Source organism: Hippocampus comes, unplaced genomic scaffold (assembly GCF_001891065.2).
Source record: "Hippocampus comes isolate QL1 unplaced genomic scaffold, H_comes_QL1_v1.1 scaffold183, whole genome shotgun sequence".
Lineage (NCBI taxonomy): Eukaryota > Metazoa > Chordata > Actinopteri > Syngnathiformes > Syngnathidae > Hippocampus > Hippocampus comes.
The window spans coordinates 102,127-124,745 of record NW_017805547.1 but is presented as its reverse complement, the minus strand read 5'-3'; the positions used below and the strand labels follow the sequence as shown (position 1 = coordinate 124,745).

The window sequence follows — 22,619 nt, the reverse complement described above, 5'->3', positions numbered from 1 at the left end:
CCCCCCACCACCACCACCACCACCACCACCACCATTTTTTTCCCTTTTTTTAAATGTAGGCTATTGCAGGCCGGCTCTGTAATTTTGGAATCTGTCCTTGTGTATGGCGGACGGGAAAATTCCTCACCAGGAACGGTGACACAACCTCCCCCCCCGGTGTGGGAGCTGTGAGCGGACAGCCCGCACGATCCGGACTGTCGTCTTTTTGACGGCTCGTTACATTATTTGCTCCAAAAAAATGTAACGTAGCGTGTCGAAGCGGCGAGGGGGGGCAAACACAAGACTGGAGGGAAATTTCTAACATTTTTGAATTTCCTCATAACTAATTCACATTTTTCCCCTCCCCCGGAGGAGGAAGCCGTTGTTGCAGACACCCCTGGCCGAAGGGAGGCTTTTTCGTCGGGAGTGTTTTCGCATGAGCCACGGCGCTTTTGGAGGTATGTCAAATCACTTATTTTTATTTTTGAAAACAATTTTTTTAATTACAAATTTCCAGTAGCGGGCTAACGTCAAGTTTATGGCTGTTCCACTTGACTAATGGACGCGTCAGCTCAGTGTTCGCCTTCCAAACCAGGTGCAGCCATCATTGAGGAGCAATTTTGCTCGTGTGTCGCGGATTTTGATTTAGGAATTGTAACTTTGGAGTCATGTGCTGGGGGAAATGCAGCTAACCGATGCTGTAAGCGAGCTGTGGTAGCGAAATGAAGGGCGACGGGGAAGGGGAGGAACAATCTAAGCACACACAAAAACCTCTTGCAGCCATGTTTTTTTTTTTTTTTTTGGGTGAATTTTCCATCAAATTTGAGCAGGGCTCCGGAGTTGCCACCCCCCCTCTCCGGTACTCAGGCCACATCCACACCGCTCCTCGGTGTTTCTTTGACCGCCAAACACGCTTCACAGACGGATACGACCGTCACTTTATTGACGTCGAGTTAAAAAAAAAATCTTAATTTGTAATTTTTTACATAAAATAGACGTATTTTAAGATCTGAACTCTGCGACCGATTGGCGCCACCTGTAGGTAGCCATTTGGAGAAATTAAATACAAGCAGCATAATTTGATTAGTTTGGGATTTGTTATCACTTTACACACAATGTGCATTTTTTTTTTGGTTTCAAATGAAATTTAAAGTACTTTGATGTTCAACCCAATACATTGACAATTACCTTTTAAAAACAAATCCAATGGCAGGGTGCAAGTCATCTTTTTTCCTCCCTTGTTTTTTTTCCCCCTCAGGAGCCTCTGGCCCTGAATGGTTTTGCTTCAGGGTGACAAATGTAAATTATTACATTAGTTTTTCGTCCTAAGCTACTTAATCATGCACTTTACTATATTGTTGCCTTCAAATCTTTTGTTTTCCCTCCCTCCTTATTTTCCTTTTCGCCTTCCTTGTTTCAAGATTTATACATACCGGTATATATTTTTCTCATTTTGTGATTCATTCAGATTGGGGAATTTTACATGCAAAACTAAAAATAGTCCAAATTGAACAGAGTAGCTATGGAGGTAGAATGAGCATGTCAGCAAAAAAAAAAAAAAAAAAATGTAAGTCAGGAAAAACAATCACCAGCAGCGCTCCTGCGGTTTATTTTATTAATCTTGTGGTCGCGTTTCCCATTTTGCTCGACTTGGGTTTTTATTTGAGTCTGGTTGCCATTTTGCTCGGGGTAATTTGAATGCTGACCTTCAAGTCAAGTCCTCATTTCAAATTCAGTGGGCTGGTACAAAATTATAATAAATCTGACAGGACAATTCTGCCTTTGTTTTTCAGTTGAAATTTGATCTCAAGTAAAGAAATAGATGTTTTGTTTTGTTTCTAACAATAGACCTCCGAAGGGCTGAAACATTTGTTGTGCACTATTAATGATTGAGCAACCACAGTGTCTGATCTTACAAGCTAAAATAAGATGAATTGAATTTTGATTCAAATCGAACGATTTTTCTTCTTGCAGGAAGCCAACATAAAGGAACATGAGCCAAACAAATTACAAGTCGCTCTAAAGAGATTTGACAGAGCTGCAAGCATCTGAACATGTTAAATGAGATTTTCTATGGAAAATTTTGATTGCTTCCACATGCACAGTCTGGATCAGATCCGATTTTTTTTTTTCCACCAACTGTAAAAACAAAACAAAACACTGTCCATCTGACAACATGCTGTACGATAATACATATTGTAAGCAATGTTTTTTATATCTTTTTTCTCTAATTCTTTTTGTTTGAGTGACTTTAAGCATTAACGTTTCTGCCTGACGTCATGCCATGAGACTTCAAGTTTCAATTGAAACGTTCAACTCTAGAAGTCACTGACCGTGCTCCTTCATTTGGTAGACATGTTAAAAAAAATACAGTGTTAATTCTTGCTGCTCGTTGTACTCGTGTGCTAGCATATTTCGAATTAAGAATCTTAGTTAGCAATCCCGAGAACAGGTACAATTATTTTTAAAACAACCATCGGTGCTGTCGTATGTCGGAGGAAGACTGAGAACGGAGAACAGATGGCGGACGTTTCCAGTTTGTGTACAAACGACAGTGGTCTATCAAGTCACTGTGAGGGGTTTCTGTTTTCGTCGATATCAACTTGCTAGCCGAGTTTCTATTTTCTAAAGAAGAAAGATTTGCTTTCTTTGATTCCTCGCCAGTCCTTTTAAGCACTATTCCGGATGAGTGATGTGGGTTAAAATGAGCCTTTTAGAATCCATTTTGAGCATAGCAGGCATCCACTGTTCTCTTGTGTTCTCAGTGGCTGTGCTGAAAATGTCTGAAAATTGCTTAATTTATATTAGTCCCTGGGAAATTGCTTTTCAGGGGTTAGGGCCGCCGCATAAAATGCTGTGCTTTCCGCTCATATTTCTTCCTCTCCTTTCCCTTGTAAAAATGAACCTTATTGGTTTGATGAATAATGCATCAGGACATTCATTTGCTACAGCAGTGAAAATTAGGCTTGTTTACGTGTACACAAAATTGTTTTTTTTCTTTTTTTCCACTTGACCATTTTGTGAAGGTAGCGCCTGTGTTGCTTTTCTGGGGCAAAGAAAAAAAAAATCAGCAGAGCAAATGTAATTTCTGTGCGCGGTTAAAAAAAATAAAAATAAAAAATGGGGGAGGGCTGAAACCGGTGCGGGTGTAATGAATCCATAAATCACAATGGTGCCAGGTTTGCCTCGCCCCGCGTATGTTTGCAGTGTAATTTTGATTTCCATCAAAAATTTAATCTGCCATCCTACAAGGGTTTTAGCAGCGGATTGGATGCTGTCTTGAATTTCTAATTTTAGGACCCTGATCTTTCTGGATTTATTTCTGCATGATTCAAGTCTGCTTTTCAATATCTCCTGTTATTAAAATTTAATTCACAGCATTAACATATAGATTGAAAATGTTTTTTATGGGGGGTTGTGGAGTGAATACCACTGGAATTTTACTAGACGCCAGTTTGTTGCATAGTCTCTGGTGTGTGTGCTTGTGTATGTTGAAATGGGGTTGCTGGTGGGGGATTTATGTATTTCTTTGCGTTATTGCTTTTTGAAATTATGGTCAAGCTCAATATTAGAACACATTTATTACGAGAGGACAGGAAAATGTACGTTTGATGAAGGCAAGACGATTCTCGGCTCTGCATAACACAAACCAATGCAGTGAAAGCAGTGATTGAAGTGACCCGTCCATCCTCCATTTTTAACTCGCTCCTATTTTTACTCCTCCTCTGGAGAGTGCAAACATTTTCCTGATCCCTTAAACAAATTTGTATTTCATACTTGGATTTTCTTTTCCTGTGTATTTGACTTGCAAAGCAGATGGTTTTTGGTTTTTGTTTTTTTTTTGAGGGGGGGGCAAAGTAAAATCAGCAATCCAGTTTACTCTGTTGTTCTGAAAGTGATTGATTCGCTTCATTATTGTGTGCGCATAGCAGCACTTTGACCAAATATAGGGCAATTATTTTTGGTAGCTAAGCAGCGCAAGCATTGCATTCTTCACGGAAGATACAAAAAAAGCTGTGTTTTTTTTTTCCCTAACCTTACAGTCAAGCTTTAGATATCGGAAATTAACTGTTAGCAGCATTGTATTTGACACAACATTACAACGTACACAAAAACAGTGTACATTTCTTAAATCAGACGCTTCTCCTAACAAGGGTCACGGACGTGCTGGAGCCTATCCCAGCTCTCTTCGGGCAGTAGGCAGGGGACACCCTGAACCGGTTGCTAGCCAATCGCAGGGCACGCATGGATGAACAACCATTTGCGTCCACAATCACACTTAGGGACAATTTAGTGTTCCACTAACCTGCCATGCACGTTTTTGGAATGTGGGAGTTTTTGATATTTTTGTTATTTTTCTTTGGCCACTGTGAATGGGTAGGACCCAAATAATTTTGACATCGTCACACTACTTTTGGACCAGCGTTACATGTAGGGGTCGACGATATACAGTATATCGTCCTCAAAATTATGGTCAAAGTTGTTTTCATGAAGACAATACATATTCAGAAATCACCATATTAATGACATTTTTATACCATACAGTATATCATTGTCAGGAAACGTGTACATCTATCCAAGGTCTACTGTACATGCCGAGCTGCTTACAGAGTGTGCAGAAAAAAAAAATGAGTGCGGCGCGCCTGAGGGAGCAAGAGAGAGAGTCATTCAGACAGAGCGAGATGAGGTGTGCGTATGGAGCGGTGCTGCTTGGCGGGGTTGTGGCAGAAAGGGGCACCACGGTACCGTAATGTATGATGTGGCGCGCACCTAAAAAGATGAACTTTCCAACGCAATTTGGCATTTTGGGACATTCATGGACATCAAGCAGCCTTTGTTCGAGTCTATGAACGTTCGTAACATGAGCCTTCACGAGTCAGGATACCTCTACGATGTTTTGCAGATGTATGAAGCAATAGTAATAATAACGACGAGACGGCCATTACCCCTGCTGGAGTGGCGAGTGGGATCGATACATTTTGAGCTGACACCACCAAAGATCTATACGTTTGATACTTCATTAAAAAGAGGCTGTGCATTTGCAGTATAATTCCACTGAGGATAATCGGTACTGGAATCGATGAGCTGACTCTCACGCAAGCAAGACAGCGGGGAGGAGCATGTTTGTAATGAAAGTTAATATAATCGTTAAACATTGACAGGTCGTGCCAAAATCTTCGAGGGACCATCCAGCCGGGATGGCGACAATATGGAACCGCACAAAATCTAAATAGGTTCCTCTTTCATTTCACAGTTTATCCTAATAAGTGCCCTTTCATAGTCTCACCCAAGGTAATTATCACTCACTTATGTTGCCCGCTCCATGTCATTAACATGTGACTTTGTCTGCTCCTCTGTCATTAACCACACGGAAGTTCAGGGTCGGAGAAGGTGGAGTCATGAGTGCACAAGAGTCACCCAGGGTTGGAGAAGGCGGAGTCACGAGTGCACAAGAGTCACCCAGGGTTGGAGAAGGCGGAGTCATGAGTGCACAAGAGTCACCCAATCCCGGCAAGGAGCTCGGAAGCGGCGGCAGCAACGGTCCCCCTTCGACTTCCGCCGTGGTCAGCCAGGACGCCGGCTTGCCTCCGGTCACGATCAAGAAGGAACCGGGCACCACGGAGACGAGCAACGGCACCTTTGGTGACGCCAACCCGGCGGAGATCTGCGTCGTCATCGGAGGAAACGACGGCAAAGCGAGCGGAGGCGGATCTCGCAGAGGCCAGACGGAGGGTATGTTCGCTCTTGGTACTCCTCCCCCAACCAAGAGCACAGACTCGTGCATAGGTGTGTTGCCAAATGTACACATACTGTACAATATAATCCAATACAATACATCCTGATTTATATAGCTGTACACATGTTAAGGTTGCAAAAATGTTTGCAAACAGTTTTAATGGTCGCAAGCAGTTTTTCTTATCGTCAACTCAGTGTGACTACCGCGTTGCCAGTTGCCCGTCCCTGAACTAAGATATTCCTTTGTTTGGTGCTAGCAGTACCTAATTGTATTGAATGATATATGGATTGACAAAACCTCTCTCCTTATCTAGGTTCCTATGTATGTGGAGTTTGTGGGAAGAAGTACAAGTATTACAACTGCTTCCAGACGCACGTTAGAGCACACAGAGGTAAGAGATGGTCCCAAAATGTCATGCACAAAAACAATCGTTTCGTCGAGAGAGAGAGAGAGAGAAAATGGCCTAATACTGATTTCCTCTGCATTACAGAATCTGAGAGCATGGTTGCGGATCTGCAACCAACGCCCAACAGTGAGTGTTCTTTTTACAATTATTATTATTTGAGGACAAAATCAAAGGTGATCGGAGGCATTCTACCCAGTTTTGCAGGCCAAGACTCACTGTGTCAAAGGTCATTGTGTTTCTCAGGCACATTAGCATCCTTCCCAGGATTCCTGCTAGAAGTTTTATCAGGACTAATCATTCTCATACCTCACAGTGCTTGTTTAACATACACTCTCTGTGGTCAGTTCGGGCTCACTACTAAAAGGCAGTTGTTTCAAAATTGGGAAGGCGTGCAAAAGCCCAGTTGTCTTTTTGCTGGCAAATACAATCTGTCGCTACATTAAAATCCACAAACGGGTGGAACCAAAACGTCCGTTCGAATGAGTAGACCACAGAGGTTGCAACAAATTATGATAGATTAAATTCCTTAAAATGATGCGACTTGCTGGGTTATAGCCTTTTTTATTTCATTCCACAATTAAATAGTATACTTGATGAATACTCATTAGAATGACGTTTTCAAATAGAATGTGTGTCGCTGAGAAATTCCCAAATGAAAAGTAATTTTCCATTTTGACTGTAAAACGGGTGCACTGCAGTGCTTCCCAAATGAAATGAAAACTGCCTGTTTGTGTTCTAAGTGATGTCAGAATTTTCCCACATGTACCTCCTAAAATAGTCTGTGATCGTCCATCAAGACCAGTGGGCTTTATCTTTAACTCCAGATTTTACGACAGCAAATAAAATCTTTGGTTGCGCTATCTTTAACTTGAAAAAAAAAAAAACACCACAAAACTCAACACACATTAATTGTGACAATCAACCCATTTTTTTTAAGACAAAGAGAAAATATTCGTTCCATATAAGTGATTGTTTTGTCAAAATATAATTGGGGGAGCCTTTTGGGAAAACTTCCTAACCATCACACAAAATCTTCAACAAAACAGGGACTTTACAGGCACATAAACCCACACTATTGGTAGGGAAGAGGATGTTTCAAGGCACAATGTGTAAAATGCACTAATAGACTGCAGCGACGCAATTTCTGATATCACCTTGTACGTCAACTGCTGTATTATGCTGTTGGTCTGAACATTCAAAGTTGATGTTGTGTCAAAACTTGCGCAGTAAAATGTGAATTGAAACCATTGTGATTTCTGCAAATATTTATCAGTCATGCAGTGAAAATGTCATCATGCTAGTTTATCTCAGTAACTTGATGAACGAGAAGACATTGGTTTACAATTTTTAGCAAGCCTCATATGGCCAATATTGCAACAGGGATTTTTAGTTCGGATCACGGGGATAGAGGATACTTGTAGAAGTGTTTTACTTCTTGCCAAAGATTTTTTATTGACATGTTAGGCAGAGATTTATTTATTTTTTGTGTGTTATGGCCTTGAATCAACTTATTTTTCATATTTTTTTTTCTCTCATATCTGCGCATCTGTTAGGTGGCTTCCGTTATTCCTGTGACATCTGCGGCAAGAAGTATAAATACTACAGCTGCTTCCAGGAACACCGTGACCTGCACGCAGTGGATGGTAACGGAGCAAATTTCAGTGGGCTGCAAAACAAAAATGGAATAAAAAAAAACGTAAAAAAAAAAAAAATGCCAGAGCTAAAGAACGATCCTGAAGGAAATGCTTTATTGATGGCAAACGTGTGTTTTGTAGCCCTACTAATGATCACTCGTATTCACACTCTGTCAGAATGTCACTTCATGTCTGACGATATTTTTACGTTGCATCCGATTGCGTTTGGAGTTTTCAACCATTGTGGATGTCGTTTGGACCCATTGCGACAAACAAAGCTGCATTTTAGGATGGCGGTGAGTCATTTAGGATCAACCTTTCACATCCATCCTCTGCCCTGTCCCTTTTAGATCCATATGAGCAGGTCATGATACCCATCGATGGCCTTAAAGAGGAGGAGCCGGTTGAATCCTATCCTAAAATTGGACCAAGTAAGACCTTTTAATGTCTTCTAATTTCGGCGTTCCTCTGCATTTTTATGCACCTCTCTTCAAATAAATACTTCCTTCTCATGTGATGCCGCCATGTGTCGCTATCGGACACCTTTTGTCAAATGAAAACTGGATGGATGTGTGTGTTTGCGTGTGGCACTTTTACAACAGCTGCAGCTGTAATAAAGCGCTTTATAGAACATTTAACATACAATAAAAATAATACAACAGAACCCGTAAAATGAAACATGGACAATAATACAATCGTAACAGCTACTGCGTGCTCATTCCATTAAGAAATTGTCTTTCTTAAAACCATTGATGAATGCTGTCCTGCAAACCAAATGTGCATCTTTAACTGTCGACTAAAATACAATGATTTATAAACTACTGTAATTTACAGACTATAAACCATTCGTTTTTTTCACATGCTTTTAACACTGCGGCTTAAACAATGATGCAGCTAACTTATGGATTTTTACGGGCTAATGAGTTTCGTGCCGCCAATATAGTCAGGGTCAATTCCAATTATAACCCTTAGCCCTCGGTTGTAGGCGTTTACGAGAACAAAGGGGTGTACCGATTCCCAGAGGGCTTGGTCTCACATCAGGTTCTGACATATCGGCTGCGACCTGCTGAAATGTGGCCTGACAGGGTCCAACATTCGGCCTTTTTGAGTGGTGGCTGTGCCAGAACCAGCACTGGCACTCTATATTCATGATGTAGTGTAATACAATAAGTTCCAATGAATAATTCATATTTACCGTCTTTATACTGTATTCAGCCTTGAAGAAAATGTGACTTCTGTGTCGATATTTGCGATCTATATTTGACACACAAAACAGAAAAATGCTGACTGATTCTTAACTGAGCCCTGAGCAACTATGTCATTTTTTTAGTCGCCGGCGACTCGTTAGCTTTTCGCTAACTTTGGACTGGTCTGCTTGCCGGTACACCCAAAACTGTGGAATTTTTTTTTTTTTTTTTTTTTAATCCATATACAAAGTCAGAATTGGGTGTTTCTTGAAGTAATTTCCTCTCCAATTGAAAGAATGCTAATGTGCTTGCTTGAGATTCACATTATACTGGACTATACTGTAAGATCTAATATGTGGTACACTACCTTTTTTTCCCCATTTGATTTCATCTTAATTTAAGACACATTTTTCTGTGCTTTCATTTCCCTTCTCCTGCAGAAACGGGCAGCTTTGTTTGTGAGTTCTGCGGGAAGCAGTACAAATATTTCAACCCCTACCAGGAGCACGTTGCGCTTCACACACCCATGAGTGAGCCTTTTGTTGTTGGGTTTTTTGTTGTTGTTGCTTTTTATTGCTCATAAGTGAAAGTGTTTTTCTGTCAAATGTTTCATCAAATAACCTGAACATTTAAGGTCTTTTAATGCCCTCGATTGCCTTGTAAATGTCATCTCTTCCTCCTTCTGACCCATCGCCGTGAAGCCAATAATAATTGGTAACCACACCGAGTTGGTGGTCTCGGTGTATTGTGTGGGCGAACGTGCCTCTGCCTCTTTCGAAAATGATTGAACAAAAGCTCTTCTGCAATGGGTAACTTGCGCATCAAAGTTCAACAAAGTTGTAAAGGCCTCTACGCTGGCTTTCGCACTTATTGCACTGATGCGACCAACTTTTTCAGTCGGTCGCACGACTCGCACAGGTTTTGGTTGCACCCGTTTTTGGGGTGGTACAGCATGAGCATGTTTGCTGATGTATAGTCGTCATGTGCAGGGAAACTGTTTTGCACGGGGTTTTGTTTCGCTAATTTGTCCTCGGAGAATAGAGGCGCTTGAGTTGCACATGCCTATAACTGTATGTTCGCCAAAAAACAAGCAAGTGAATTTTGCGGCGTGGTTTATGTTTGCACAGGCGGATTGCTATGAGGGGTGGAAGTCCCGCGAATGCTATCTACAGCCACATCGGTTGAATCCTGGGCAATATATATTGTATTGACTTCCCCTGCATAAAATATGCTTATACGGGCACGATATAATTTTACATTCTTAATAATGATACGACATGCCATTTCTGGACAGGACAGTCAATCCTAGTGTTTATTTTATTCCTCTAAGCATGTGTGTATTTCATGCCAACAATAGTGAAATGTCCTGTGTTTCTCCTATTAGGCTCCTTTGATTTGACGGCATCTCGAGTGCAGGAGTGCGGAAGCTTGGACATGAGTAAATTTGGCCACAGCCAAACTGATAAGATTAAAAGTAAGTGAGTTTTGTTTCTCTCTCTCTCTCTCTCTCTCTCTCTCTCGCTCTCGCTCTCTGTCTCTCTCGCAATTGTCTGTACACATGCAGAGAAGACAAAAGCAAGTACAATGTAGCTAGATTGCAGACGTTAATATTCATCATCAGTTTGATCGCGGCATGAGAATGCTCTGTAATTAGCGGAGCTTGTCGGCACGGCGAATTGTCGTGTTGTTCGTAAACAGACGGGCCAAAATTAAAAAAGCGATTGAAACAACGGCAGAAAACAATCAAGCAATCAAACATTTATAAAGTGCTTTTCATCCAGAAGAGCAACTCAAAGAGCTTTCTCTTTGAGTTGCTCTAAGAGCAACTCAATTGCTATAATCAAGCTTCCTACCTCTTGTAAATGCACAGACAATTACACAGGTTACAAATAACGGCCGATGGTATACGGCTGGCTGCTGAGGATCCAGGTGAGGAAACACAAGCTGCAAAGGACAGTAGTCCTATATGTATACAAGCAATTAAAAAGTGAATTTTCCATAGTTTCCTTTTAAGAATACAGTGTATATCTCAGCAAATGCTAAGAAATGTGCCTCTGTCAATTGTATGAAAAGTCCAAATTCTAATTGTATGCAATATTGTTTTCAAACATGAAAAACCATAAAGAGCTATTTAAAGCATGCACATTTTTTTTTTAAATGTGGGTCAAAAAGATGAAGCGACGTGCTGTAACATAAGCTCACATGTCAATGTGAAATGAACAGCTGCAACATGAGCGTTATTGAATTCACAACCTCATTTGATGCATTCGCCACGAACTAACATTAAAACTGCATACAGTGCCATTGATTTTCGTCGTGGCTTTCAACATAAAAGAAAATCTCTCAATATGCAGCATTGTGATTAGTGTCTGCTGTTTTTGCTTTTACACAGCCAGTCACTTCAGACGGAAACTGGAGAATGCATTACAGTCTAGCCTGGTTGACACAAACAGTTCACGGAATTCTAGTGGTGAGTCGTATCTCTTTTTTTTTTTTTTTTCTTGTGCAACATCAAAGTTACCAATGTTCACCCCTGAAAGAGTCTGAGTCTCTCGCAGCGTGTGCTACTTCTCATTGATGAGTTCAATTAAACATATGTTGAACATGATTGCAAATGATTGTATTCTGTTTTTTTTTCATGTTTGTATTATTTATTACATGCGCATGTGTGACACATTTGTACCTTGAATCAAAATGGAAAAATAAAAGAAGCAAACGCGGTAATCGCATTCCCTCTTCTCAACCTCCAAACAGGCACGCCAAGCCCTCTGGTGGCCACTTCCTTCCCGACACCTCAGAGTAAGTGCAAGCCCCACCCCCACCTATCTACCTTTCCGCTTGAAACAAATGTCCAGTATGCGTACGCTGCTCTCCATTGCATGTCACTTTTGGTTCTCTGCAAGCCATTGTGCGTCTACTCTACACATGTGCTGCATTCATCATCACTCGAGAAAGAACTCCCAAGGGCATGAATATTAGGTTGATTGTACATTTGTAGGGGGCTTGGATCCGGGCCTTTTGAAGTGTGCCACAATGAGAAGATAATCAGTTCAGTGAAATACAGGCCAGGACTAAGTCAACCCAACCACATTTTCAACAAGTCGTTACAAATCCTTTGCAAAATTTTAATTCATATCTATTTTTTTTTCCAACCTATCACAAAGAGCTTTCATTGCGAAGCACCTATTACGCTATCGCTATCCTTGTCGTCTCTGCCCTTGTATTTTCTGGGTCTTGAGTTCTGAATTTTCAGCCCTCATCAAATATATTCTGTTACTCCTGGAACAAAAAACATATCTACTGGGCTTTTTAATGTATAACTGAAGCTTGCTCAGCCAATATTTTATTGTGATCTATTTTGTTTGAGCTGTTTTTAAGCGTTGGCTGCCTCAACCTTTCTACAAGGCGTACCAATCCAAAATCTTTTACTCTCTTTTATGTTGTGATTCTATTTTCTATTTGGTATGCTTCTATACCAACATGCTGGTTCTTGAGTTAGGACAGAGTTGGACTGAGGCTGCCCTGCATGCAATACCGACACATGTTCTTCTCCAAAGTTTCTAAAGTTTTGTCAGCTGCGTTTTCAAGATAAATGCTAGAAGAAATAAAGTTGACAAAAGAAGTTAGAGTGCTTCATTGTTGGGATGTACGATAACTATTCGACTTTATCCAATATACACTACTCACAAAAAGTTGGAGATATTTGGATTGTGGGTGAAATTTCAGGATGAGCCGAAAATAGTTTCAAACAGCTCGACCATGTTGTGCAAAGTGAAGTTGAGTGTCTGTGATACACTTTGGGTTTATGGATTGGATTGGACTGGTTCGAATAAAAACAATACAGATCGAGGTATTTTGGCTTGGATTGGAGCGAAACTGTGAGGTGACATTCATGATTCATGTTGGATGTTGGTAATTGAGCAAATTAGAGAGGATGGGATAATGGATGGATGGATAATTAGAAGATGAAGCAACTCGTGAGCACAAGCCGATGTTGTTCATTGTAAATTACGACTCGTGACAAGTCCCCACAAGTGTGTGTGAGTGTGTTATATTTACATATGTATTTATATTAGTTAATAATATGACCAAATTGTGAATTTGTCATTTTCATTAAGTTGCAGTCTCTCAACTCATTCATTTTGAATGAATCAAATAACAGTTTTGGGAACTTACCAAGCACACTGCAACCAGTTAAACATTATAGCATTTAGATATTAAATGAAAACATTGAGAGGTCCCTGAAATGTATTTTTCAACAATATACTACACATACTGTACAGCATGTTATCCTTCAGTCTGAGCTGTAGAATCCTTTGGTTTCTATGACTTTGTCCAGTATACATTTGTGAAATAATGGGTAACTTTGTTTCCAACACTTTATTCAATGTTGTGTGTCTTTGCAACGTAGTTTAAAGTCGTTTGTGGGTTATCGTTATTTTTTTTCCATTCAGATTTCAGCTTCTGTGTTGCTATATCAGCATAAATTTCCCAAAGCTTTCACACGCAGATTTGCCAGCGTCGTCCAATTGAAACAACACAATAGCTTTATTATTTATTATTATTCAATATATTTTTTTAAAGAATCTGCCCAAATCAGTTTTCAGAGTCAATATGAAAGGGCCTTTTAGAATACTTTGGGGCTTGGTCAGCACTTTTCCGTCCTCTGATTGGTGCAGAGCGACGCCTGTGGGATTCATTGCATGAAGCCTGGAGCGGACAAATGGACATGACAGAAAATTGATTTTCAAGGCGGACTCTTCAAAAAAAAAAGAAAGAAAAAAAACAATTGTGATGATCGGACAACACTTAGAGCTGGCTGGCTTAAAGGATTTATTTGACACTTTCATACTAACTTCATAACAGTTCTCAACACCGTTAGCAAAAGAGAATGGAGTTCGTCTAAATGAGCATCTCTGGTGCGTACGATGTATTTTATTTCATGTTTTATCTTCTTATGACGTGAGTAGATCACGGTTTTTACACTTTTATACTGTAGTGAAGAGATTTTTTAGCTGAACGTTGAAATGGAGCCGCTGACAGCGTGGTGGTACGTTCGCCTGACTTTGTTCAGTGCAGTTTGTGTGGGCTCAGTTCTCAGTGACACAGTGAGAGTGAGCGCAACTGGTTGCCTGTCTCAATATGTGCCCTGGATTGGCGACAAGCTCCGGGTGTAGTCCCGTCTTTCGCCTGAAGTCAGCCTGGATAAATTCCGGCACCCGTTACCCAAAACAGGAGGATGGGCGTCATAAAGGCAGGATGGATGTTGTCGTCACCGGGGACTGTGGCGCCCGGTTTTCCCAGAGTTACTAGCCACTCAACTTTTTAACAAAACAGAATCGCAGATGGTGTTTTTGTTGTGTTGGTCCTAAGGAAACTTTCTAAACTTTCTTGTGCGGGGAGGGCGAGGTGGTGGGGAGGGAGGTTTGCTTCGTGAAGTCACACATCTGATTGGCACGGCACGCCAATGATATGGATAAACTTGTACAGTATGTATGTATATGTGTGTACATATCAACGTACGTACATACAAAGTATGTATCTGGAAACGTATGTATGTACTGTCTTTGTATCGCGTGTAGTATACCAAAAAAAAAAAAGGCAGCGGTTATCAGTAGCAGGAAGTTATTGGTGGGAATGAAACCTATCGTGCATCCTTTCTTGGTAGTATTGCTATTCTAGGCCTACACATGGCGTAAAGCCAGAATGAAGGCAGCTGAATGGACAGATGCATTAGCATTTGTGCTTTTGTCACCAAAGAGAGATTCAACTCTCTTCTGGGCCTTGTGATTTTTTAGAACCCTACACTTGTGGTGCCTGTGGCATCCAGTTCCAGTTCTACAACAACCTGCTGGAGCACATGCAGTCCCACGCTGGTGAGTCCACTCTCACAAATGCATGTTGAAGCTCAGCAGTGAAGCAAGCACAGAATTTTCAATGGCTGCAATTGATGTGGAAGTCTGTACAAGCAAACGTGTTTTCGGCATCAAGTTCTCCCATGTGGTTGTTGCAGATCTGGTTCTGGGACACCTGGTTCCAATTCTTTGTTTTTTTTTGTTTTTTTTTCGGTAGTATCATCAGGTAGCCGTGCAATGGCTTAATTATCGTATTTGTACTTGATAAAGAGTCTGTCTGTCCGTGTGCAGTTTCAGTGATAAACTAGGCATATCCAGGCTTCATAATTATCTTTGGATTTATGATTACCTTCCATTTTGTTTTTAATTTTCCAGTTTTGTTTTGACTGTAGGTCCATACATCAAACTAATTTGACAGCATTTGTCCGATCTGCATGTGAGAACTGGTTGTTGCAATTATTCATCTGACATTTTACTTTGAAGTCAGGACCATATTTGAAACATTCGCATTCTTCCACTTTGTTTCTGTTTTTCGGTGCCTATATCTTTTCACTTCCTGTTTTCGTCCCTCCATAATCTTGCATTTCCACCTCTTTTTTTTTTTCATTTGAAGATGAAGATACCATGGCTGAAATCGCTCCTCTTTATTCCCTCAGCCGACAACGAGAACCACACCAAAGGAGACTCTCCAAAAGCCTCCTCAGCCTCGGGTCCTCAGGAGCCGCTTTGGAGAGCGTCTCCGGCTCAGGCACCGCACCCTCCCGTCAAACTACAGATACAACCTCAAAGTCTCGTCCAGAGGAACCACAATATCACCCGTACGTTATTGCAAACGTCACTCGACTACGCCGCCTTTTAATTTCACAAAACCAAACGGCTGCGGTACGTCATCTACTCAAACTCTTCCAAACGCATGAGTGAGATAAATACAACAACAATAAGGCCTTACCCCGAACCTTTTTATGTCGGTGGAAATGAGTCATCACAAGCATGATGTATGATGATGCTTGTCGCCGGCGAAGGCTCGCTCTGTGGCACCGTCCTCACAGACTTTGATTTTTGTTCTTTTATACGCTGCGGCGATTTGACAGTCAACAATTTTTTAAAATCAATTTTTGACCAAATTGATTGACAACTATTTTTCATCATCAAGTAATCTTTTAGAGTCGTTTCACTTATAACTGTCCAAATCCTGATTTCAGCCACATTCAAGGTAAATAATGCTGCCAAATGTAAATCTTGATCCCTGTCGACGCAGTTGAGGTTCATTATGATCCATTTTTATTGTTCATCTTGTCCTGATTGACATTTCTTTTTGACCAGATAATAATGGGCTGCCTGAGAAGGAGCGGCTACAGGTGGCTGAGCGTCTCTTACGGGTAATGTGTTCTGATCTGAACATGCTCAACGTGCTCAACAGCAAGGACTTCCTCAAGCTGGCACAGACGTTGGTGGACACGGGGGCACGTCACGGTGCTTACTCCACCCGTGATGCCCTCGGCAACATGAGTGCCTTGGCGCTGCGTCAGCTACCCCGCATGTACAACCAGGTCAAGGTCAAGGTGACGTGCGCCCTCGGCTCCAACGCCTCTCTTGGCATCGCCGTCACCTGCCACTCCCAGACATCAGGGCCGGACGCTTGCTACGTTCTAACAGCGTACCAGGTGGAGGGGTCGAGACTGAAACGCTACGTTCTTGGCGTGCGGGAGGCGGAGCTGAGGGAGGGGCCGGAGCAGATTCACCACTGGGTCCAGAATGTATTGTCTGAATTTGTGATGTCAGACATTCGCACTGTGTACGTGGCGGAGCCCCGGGTGTCGGCGGCCGGATTCGGGGTCTCTTCGCTCGGTGGCAGGGGCAGGATATGCTTACGCTGCGCCGGGTGTTCGCTCGGCGCAGTGGTACAGGCAGTCCTCGGGAAACGTAGCCTTCAGGCTCGAGGCCTTCACGAGCTGGCCGAACTCCTCGCCACATGCAAGGACATCTCCACCTCCACCACACTGACACTGAGGGAGGAGCAGCACACCAATGCTTCCCTTAGCATGACCGAAGAAGGAGCGCAGGGCAGCGCTGCCCAGTGCCCCACCCCTCCCTGTTGGGACCGTACGGCCGAGGCCCTTCTGCAGGTCCATGCCCACTTTGAGCACATCTGTGAGACATACGGACGCAGTAAGTCCACAGCGCCGCTGCTCCAGGGACTCAACAAGCATTTGCTCGGCACGCTGACTTGTCTGCTGGCTCCTCTGCGCCTGGCAGCGCTGGAGCTGAGCAGCCAAAGGAGACCCACCCTGCAGCAGGTGCTTCCCGTCTACCTGCGCCTGGAGAAGTTTTTCACTTCCAAAGCCGGAGAAGCGGGAACCGGCATGGCCAGCAAACTCTGCCACTACTTCCTAGAAGCGCTCAAGGAGAACTTTAAGGTAATATATTCAAATTGTTGCAAATGTTATTGTTCGGACTACACTATAATTAATCTCATTCGATTTTTTTTTCCCCTGAGAAACAATTATCGTAGAACTGTGACTCGATTTATAAGCTTTCGATACTTGGTACACTTCAGTGCTATTAAACTACGGGAGGAAGGATTGAGCCAAGGTATTATCCATTTTAAATGCGAAAAATGTCACCAACCAAAAATATCACATAAAGTAGTCCTACTGAAATTAATGCTCGCATCGAATTCATTCCGTGACTCGATGGATAAACCACCGTCATGAGAATAGAAACATCCGTCCTGTCCCCAGGTTGAGCGAGCCCACCAGGTGGCGATGGTGTTGGACCCTCAACTCAAGCTACGTTCAGTTCCCGCTTACCAGCACGAGGACATCATCTCCCGCGCCTGCGAACTTGCCGCCGAACCCAGGGACGGCGGCATGACCGCGGCCGGGGCGTCGTGCGGCGAGGAGCGGGACGCCGACGGCCCTCCCATGCCCAAAATCACCCGAGTGGAGGGGGCGGGAAACAACGGCGGCCTTTCCAGGATGACCTTGTCCACCAACGACGAGAGTCAAAGCCACGTCAGGCAAGAGATCTTCCAGTACCTGGCGGAGCCTCTCCTCCAAGGCACCACCGATCTCTTCCACTACTGGAGCGCGACAATGGGCGACAGGTTCCCCAAGCTTGCCCGCCTGGCGCTGTGGCTCCTGGCTGTGCCGGCGGTGGGCATACGAAGCGAGTGCGTAACTGTGTGCGAGCAGAGCCTGGCCATGAAGAGGAGGCAGCAGGTAACCGCCGAAGAAATGAACAAACTCATTTTCCTTCGCTCCAACATGGGCTAACCAACCAAACCTTCACCTTCCACCAGAGACTTATTTATATACACTAAGGCCGACTGTAAAGCTAAATGTGTATGGAGAGGCGGGAAAAAAAAAAAAGAAGACATTTTTAGGTTGCAAGCACTTGGAACAGTAAGGCTTGTCGCATACTAAATGACACACTGACAAGTAGATGTTCAGTGCTTTCGGGACGGAGCAGTTATGTGAGTGTCAGGTGAGCCTCTTTTGTCTGGCTTGAAGACTCAACTGCTTTAAAGGCTACATGCTGTTAGACTTACGGGATGGCAGGTAAGGTCAGTAAGAGTGAGCTTGCTGGCATAAATACAACACACAAAACGGTTCAGAAATTTCACTGCCTTTTGCACCTCTTCAGTCATTTGTGGCAATGACGCCAAGATTTTTTTTTTATTTCAACAACCGCCTCCCCAAAATCTGCTCAACCACTCACCTTTTTGTTCAAAAAGGTTCAGTACACTAAGAGTTGATTACAATCTTATGCCCTTGTCATACGCTAACATCGTCCACTGTTTCTTTTGGCTGGATTTACACCGCAGGGCCAAGTGGCTACTTCCGAGGACCCTGAATCGACTTTTTTTGTATTATTGTTATTATTTTATCTTTTACATCTACATTTCAAGTGTCACACACTGTACCCGATAAAGCCGAGTTTACGATCTACAATATGATCCAAATTCTGCGCAAATGAGTATACAAGCATCGACGCCAGGCATTGAGACAGAAGAGAAAAAAAAATCATAGAAATATTTAACATTATGATGATATGAGAGCCACCTCAGCATTGCTCCACTGGCTACGCTCTCCAAAAATGTTACTTCTTTAATGATGGCCTTGCATTTTTCATTGCAGTGTTTTTTCTTGATAAATACTGTTTCATTTGAGCAGACGTGGACGTGTGTAAATGTGTCACCATATGTCAAATGCATTTGGATGACCTCAAGATCACGTGGATCAGCCATACGTTTAATGCTGTACCCGCATTGGCAGATATGTTTGATACGTTGGATGTTTGTATCCACATCTGACAGGTCTAATTTTGATGTGAACATACCTAATTCATAGCATTTTTCTTCTTCTTTTTCCACTTCTGTGACGCATATTCACATCGACAACAAAACCTCTGAATTGTGCCACTTGAATCATGCAGTGTAAATCCAGCCTTTGTCTCCTGCTGCTACATGTGCTAGCTGCACTGCTTGGCTTATGGGCACTCTGATCAGACTTTTGGGGTTTTTGCGATGATTGTGTTAACAGTTAGCATCATACTTAGGGTACAGCCAAGCTTATATTGAATATATTTAAATCACAAGGCAGTTTTAGCTTGCTCACTGTAGAAAAACATGCTGACCTGCTGTCGATTTTAAACATGTTGTTTATATGTTTTGGGTTTTTTTTTTTTTTTTTTTTTTGCAGTAATTTGAATAGTCTTGGTTCTGGTAAATGCATAACTTCTAGAACCCCCTTTTTTTTAATCAATATAGTTTAGTCTTCCGTAAGTGGGGCTTCATGTGTTCTTTTCTCGAGGCAATAAGCTACGGCTCATGGTTAATAGGGTAAACGACAGAATCTACCAAAAGAGATTGGTGGCGGACGCGCTGCTCCCACCGTCAATTGGCGATCGCTTTGTTTTTGTGGGAATCAAAACGGAAATCTCTCCCAAAGGAATACATTAGCCTGACATTCCCCTTCACTGTACTTTGACCTCCATTTTGAGCGACACGCGTGCACCCTCAAATACAGCTCGTCATGTCATTTGAAATGAGCACGTTGTATGAGAGACACATGCCCTGGCACGCCCACTAATCCCCCTACCTAAGGGCCACCGACGTCCCCCTAATGAAATCAAGTTACTTTTATTTTTTTTGAGGGGGTGTGCTAATACCTCTTTTAATTGCCTTGGATGAATGGCATACACATCTTCTGTTACTATATTTGTATGCTGTCAATATTTGGGTTCAGGTCAAAATTCTGGTTCCTGAAACATTCGGGATAAGCCGGTTGGTTCCCTGCCTGAGCAGAGTTGCTCTGTCACGGTAATTGTCCCGAAATGGTAATTGTGCTCAATTGGAATATCCTCATCTAAACGGCAACGCACGGACAACGTCATGACGCGAGTAGGCGTCATTTCCGCTTCTTTCTTTCTACCATCAATAAAATACGTTCACGTTGATCACCTCACTAATAATGTCATAGGCTTCCTCCTCACTCCACAAGCGTGGTGCTGTGCCGTGTCTGAGGTTTGCCTTGTTTGTGTACCTCTGCTTGTGTATTTACGGTGGGCCGCGTGCCAGATGCCCCCTCCAAGTAATTTCTGTATTCAAAACACCAAATTCCTTGTGGATAAACCATGCGCAGAACATAATTGGGCGTTTCAGTGGGGATATTCCAATACGTGTTTACATGACCAAATATTCGGGTTCAAACCAGAGTCTTATTTGAGATTTTCAAAACCGGAATAGAGCAAATTGGGGTTTTTGCGGGTTGCCTTGCGCAACCGGAGCGTTGCTAATATTCCGCTTTTGAAAGCGTTATTGACTGCATGTAAATGTATTCCGTGTGTTCCTTCTGCCCTGCCTTTGGGCTTTATATCGCTTACTTTCTGTCAACAACAAAAAAATGCCTTTATGTTGCTAAATTTTTGCCTTCTCTGCAACATCTCATTTATTTGTATTTTGCGTTGTTGCTTCTCAAAGCAACTTTTGACTGACTGTTGGAAACAGTGTCCTCTAGTGGTTAATCGTAGACCTGCATTATGGACAAATGGACTTGGCAAGTGCTTTCTATCCCACCACGCAATTCCCTTTTGTGAGCATTACGCTCGTGGTGTTGTCTTCAGTAATAAGAATGGTCCGTAATTGTCTTCAGTTAATACTATATTAGTATATTCGACAGTATTCTATTCAAACGGTGGAACTATCTGTAAATATAATGGCCCATCTGAACCCCCACAAACTGCTATAGACGCCACACATTTTTAACGTTGATGATTTTTCCACCAACAAAAAAAAAGTGCTTGGTTTATTGAAAATTATCATTCAATATTTGAATTGTTTTATCTTTTAAAATGTCTGTTTTTTTGCGGGTAACCTGATTCCGTGCGACCTGGGTTTGGGGGATTAGGCATGGGCATTAGACTACATTTCGTTGACAAACTTTTAATTGATGAGCAATCGAAGAATCTTTTTTAATCATAGTAAACATTAAAGGAGAGACGTATTGTGCATTGTTTTTACAATCTTGAACAGTTCCAAGGCATTTATATAATCTGTGGCACGCTTTTGTCAAAACACCCCAAGAATCATGAATTGCAGCGCACTCCGCGCCCTGTTTCTTGTCTTCCTGAAATTTGCTCGTTTTTAGGAGCAGGCCCTGTCTCCTGCAAGTGAGTTAGCCTTCATCCTCAGCCAAGCCCAGCTTTCATTACCATGACAACTGGGGACATAGCCTGATCTTTGTAAAATAGAGTCTTCGCATGACTCCCCTTGTCATCTCGCCTGCTAGTGTGTGCACAACAGCCGGTAGGATGTTGCCGAGTGCGTGTGTTCCGATGGCGTTCTCTTCTGCCGCATCGCTCGGGTAACATCAGCAAAAGTGTCCAAAATCTGACCAAAACTGTTAAATGCCAGATTTTCTCTCCTTGCTTACACCCAATTAAATAAAAGTCACATTTAAACATATAAGTGCTTTGTAAAAAAAAAAAATGACATCAGTGGTCTTCTATAGACCAGCATCTGTGCTGGTTGTAGTCAAATCATTCACTCCCTTTAGCCCCAATAATCAATGCCATGCGATGGACGAGTTCTGAACCATCACTTAATCCTTGTGTTTGATTGCCATTTTTAAATATATTTTAAGTTGAGTCCGGGAAAAATGTACTTTATTTGAAATATACCAATTCAATGGTTTACCTCAATATTTAAAAAGTAGTGTTGCTGCTCATTGTAAAATAATAAATAAATAAAACCACCAAAAAAAAAAGAACTACAAATGATTTTAAGTTAGTGGTTTTGCTCTGGGCCAGGAATAGATGAAGGGATTTGTGATAGCGTTTTTTTTTTTTTTTTTTTTTTTTTTTTTTCTTCAAGTATGTATTTTAAATAGGATACGCTCTGGGACAAAAATGCCATTAGTTGACGTCACGGCGACACGTCAACGTAATCAAACCGTAGAACTAGCTTTGTTTTTTGCCTTTTTTGCTTAAATGAGAATTCTATCGTAAGATAATTATGCATGCGTTTTAATAAGATTATATGATACGGTTTGAAGCCAGTTTTTTTTTTTTTTTTTGCCCCCTTTTTGTTTCATGTCAGACTGTATTTGAGCCTCTCGAGTGCGGAGGGAGGCGGCCGAGGTACTGCTGATCATGGGGTGCTGCGAATGCGTGATCGACGTCATCCGTTTTCCGAGGACGTATTATGTAAATACGTGAGAACTGCTGTTTTTATGCCACGAGGGGGCGCCGTCAATTCAGAGATACAGTAAGGGGCGCCAAGAACATTATACCTCTTTTTCTACAGTAGCATTTCAAGGA

At 42.2% G+C, this 22,619-nt stretch overlaps 1 protein-coding gene across 4 annotated transcripts; it reads left to right on the top strand.

Annotated features, from left to right (window-relative positions):
* The first annotated feature begins 41 nt into the window (after positions 1-41).
* znf618 (zinc finger protein 618) lies at positions 42-22,619 on the top strand. Of its 4 annotated transcripts, none has more exons than XM_019879644.1 (14): positions 42-437; positions 5,360-5,766; positions 6,030-6,107; positions 6,207-6,248; positions 7,676-7,765; positions 8,107-8,187; positions 9,384-9,473; positions 10,328-10,417; positions 11,336-11,413; positions 11,698-11,742; positions 14,742-14,819; positions 15,455-15,616; positions 16,122-17,215; positions 17,540-22,619. In XM_019879644.1, the coding sequence occupies exons 2-14, from the start codon at positions 5,379-5,381 to the stop codon at positions 18,071-18,073; spliced, it is 2,850 nt and encodes a 949-aa protein (XP_019735203.1). In that variant the 5' UTR covers positions 42-437; positions 5,360-5,378; the 3' UTR covers positions 18,074-22,619. The 4 variants fall into 4 exon arrangements, with proteins under 4 accessions (XP_019735203.1, XP_019735204.1, XP_019735202.1 ...); XM_019879645.1 differs by having other exon boundaries at positions 5,355-5,712; XM_019879643.1 differs by having other exon boundaries at positions 5,355-5,766.

Excerpts from the sequence above, each read along its gene's own strand:
- znf618 (XM_019879644.1), top strand. The coding sequence starts at position 5,379 with ATGAGTGCACAAGAGTCACCCAGGGTTGGAGAAGGCGGAGTCACGAGT. Across the intron at positions 10,418-11,335 it reads CCAAACTGATAAGATTAAAA|CCAGTCACTTCAGACGGAAA; the intron begins GTAAGTGAGTTT and ends GCTTTTACACAG. Across the intron at positions 17,216-17,539 it reads CGCTCAAGGAGAACTTTAAG|GTTGAGCGAGCCCACCAGGT; the intron begins GTAATATATTCA and ends TCCTGTCCCCAG.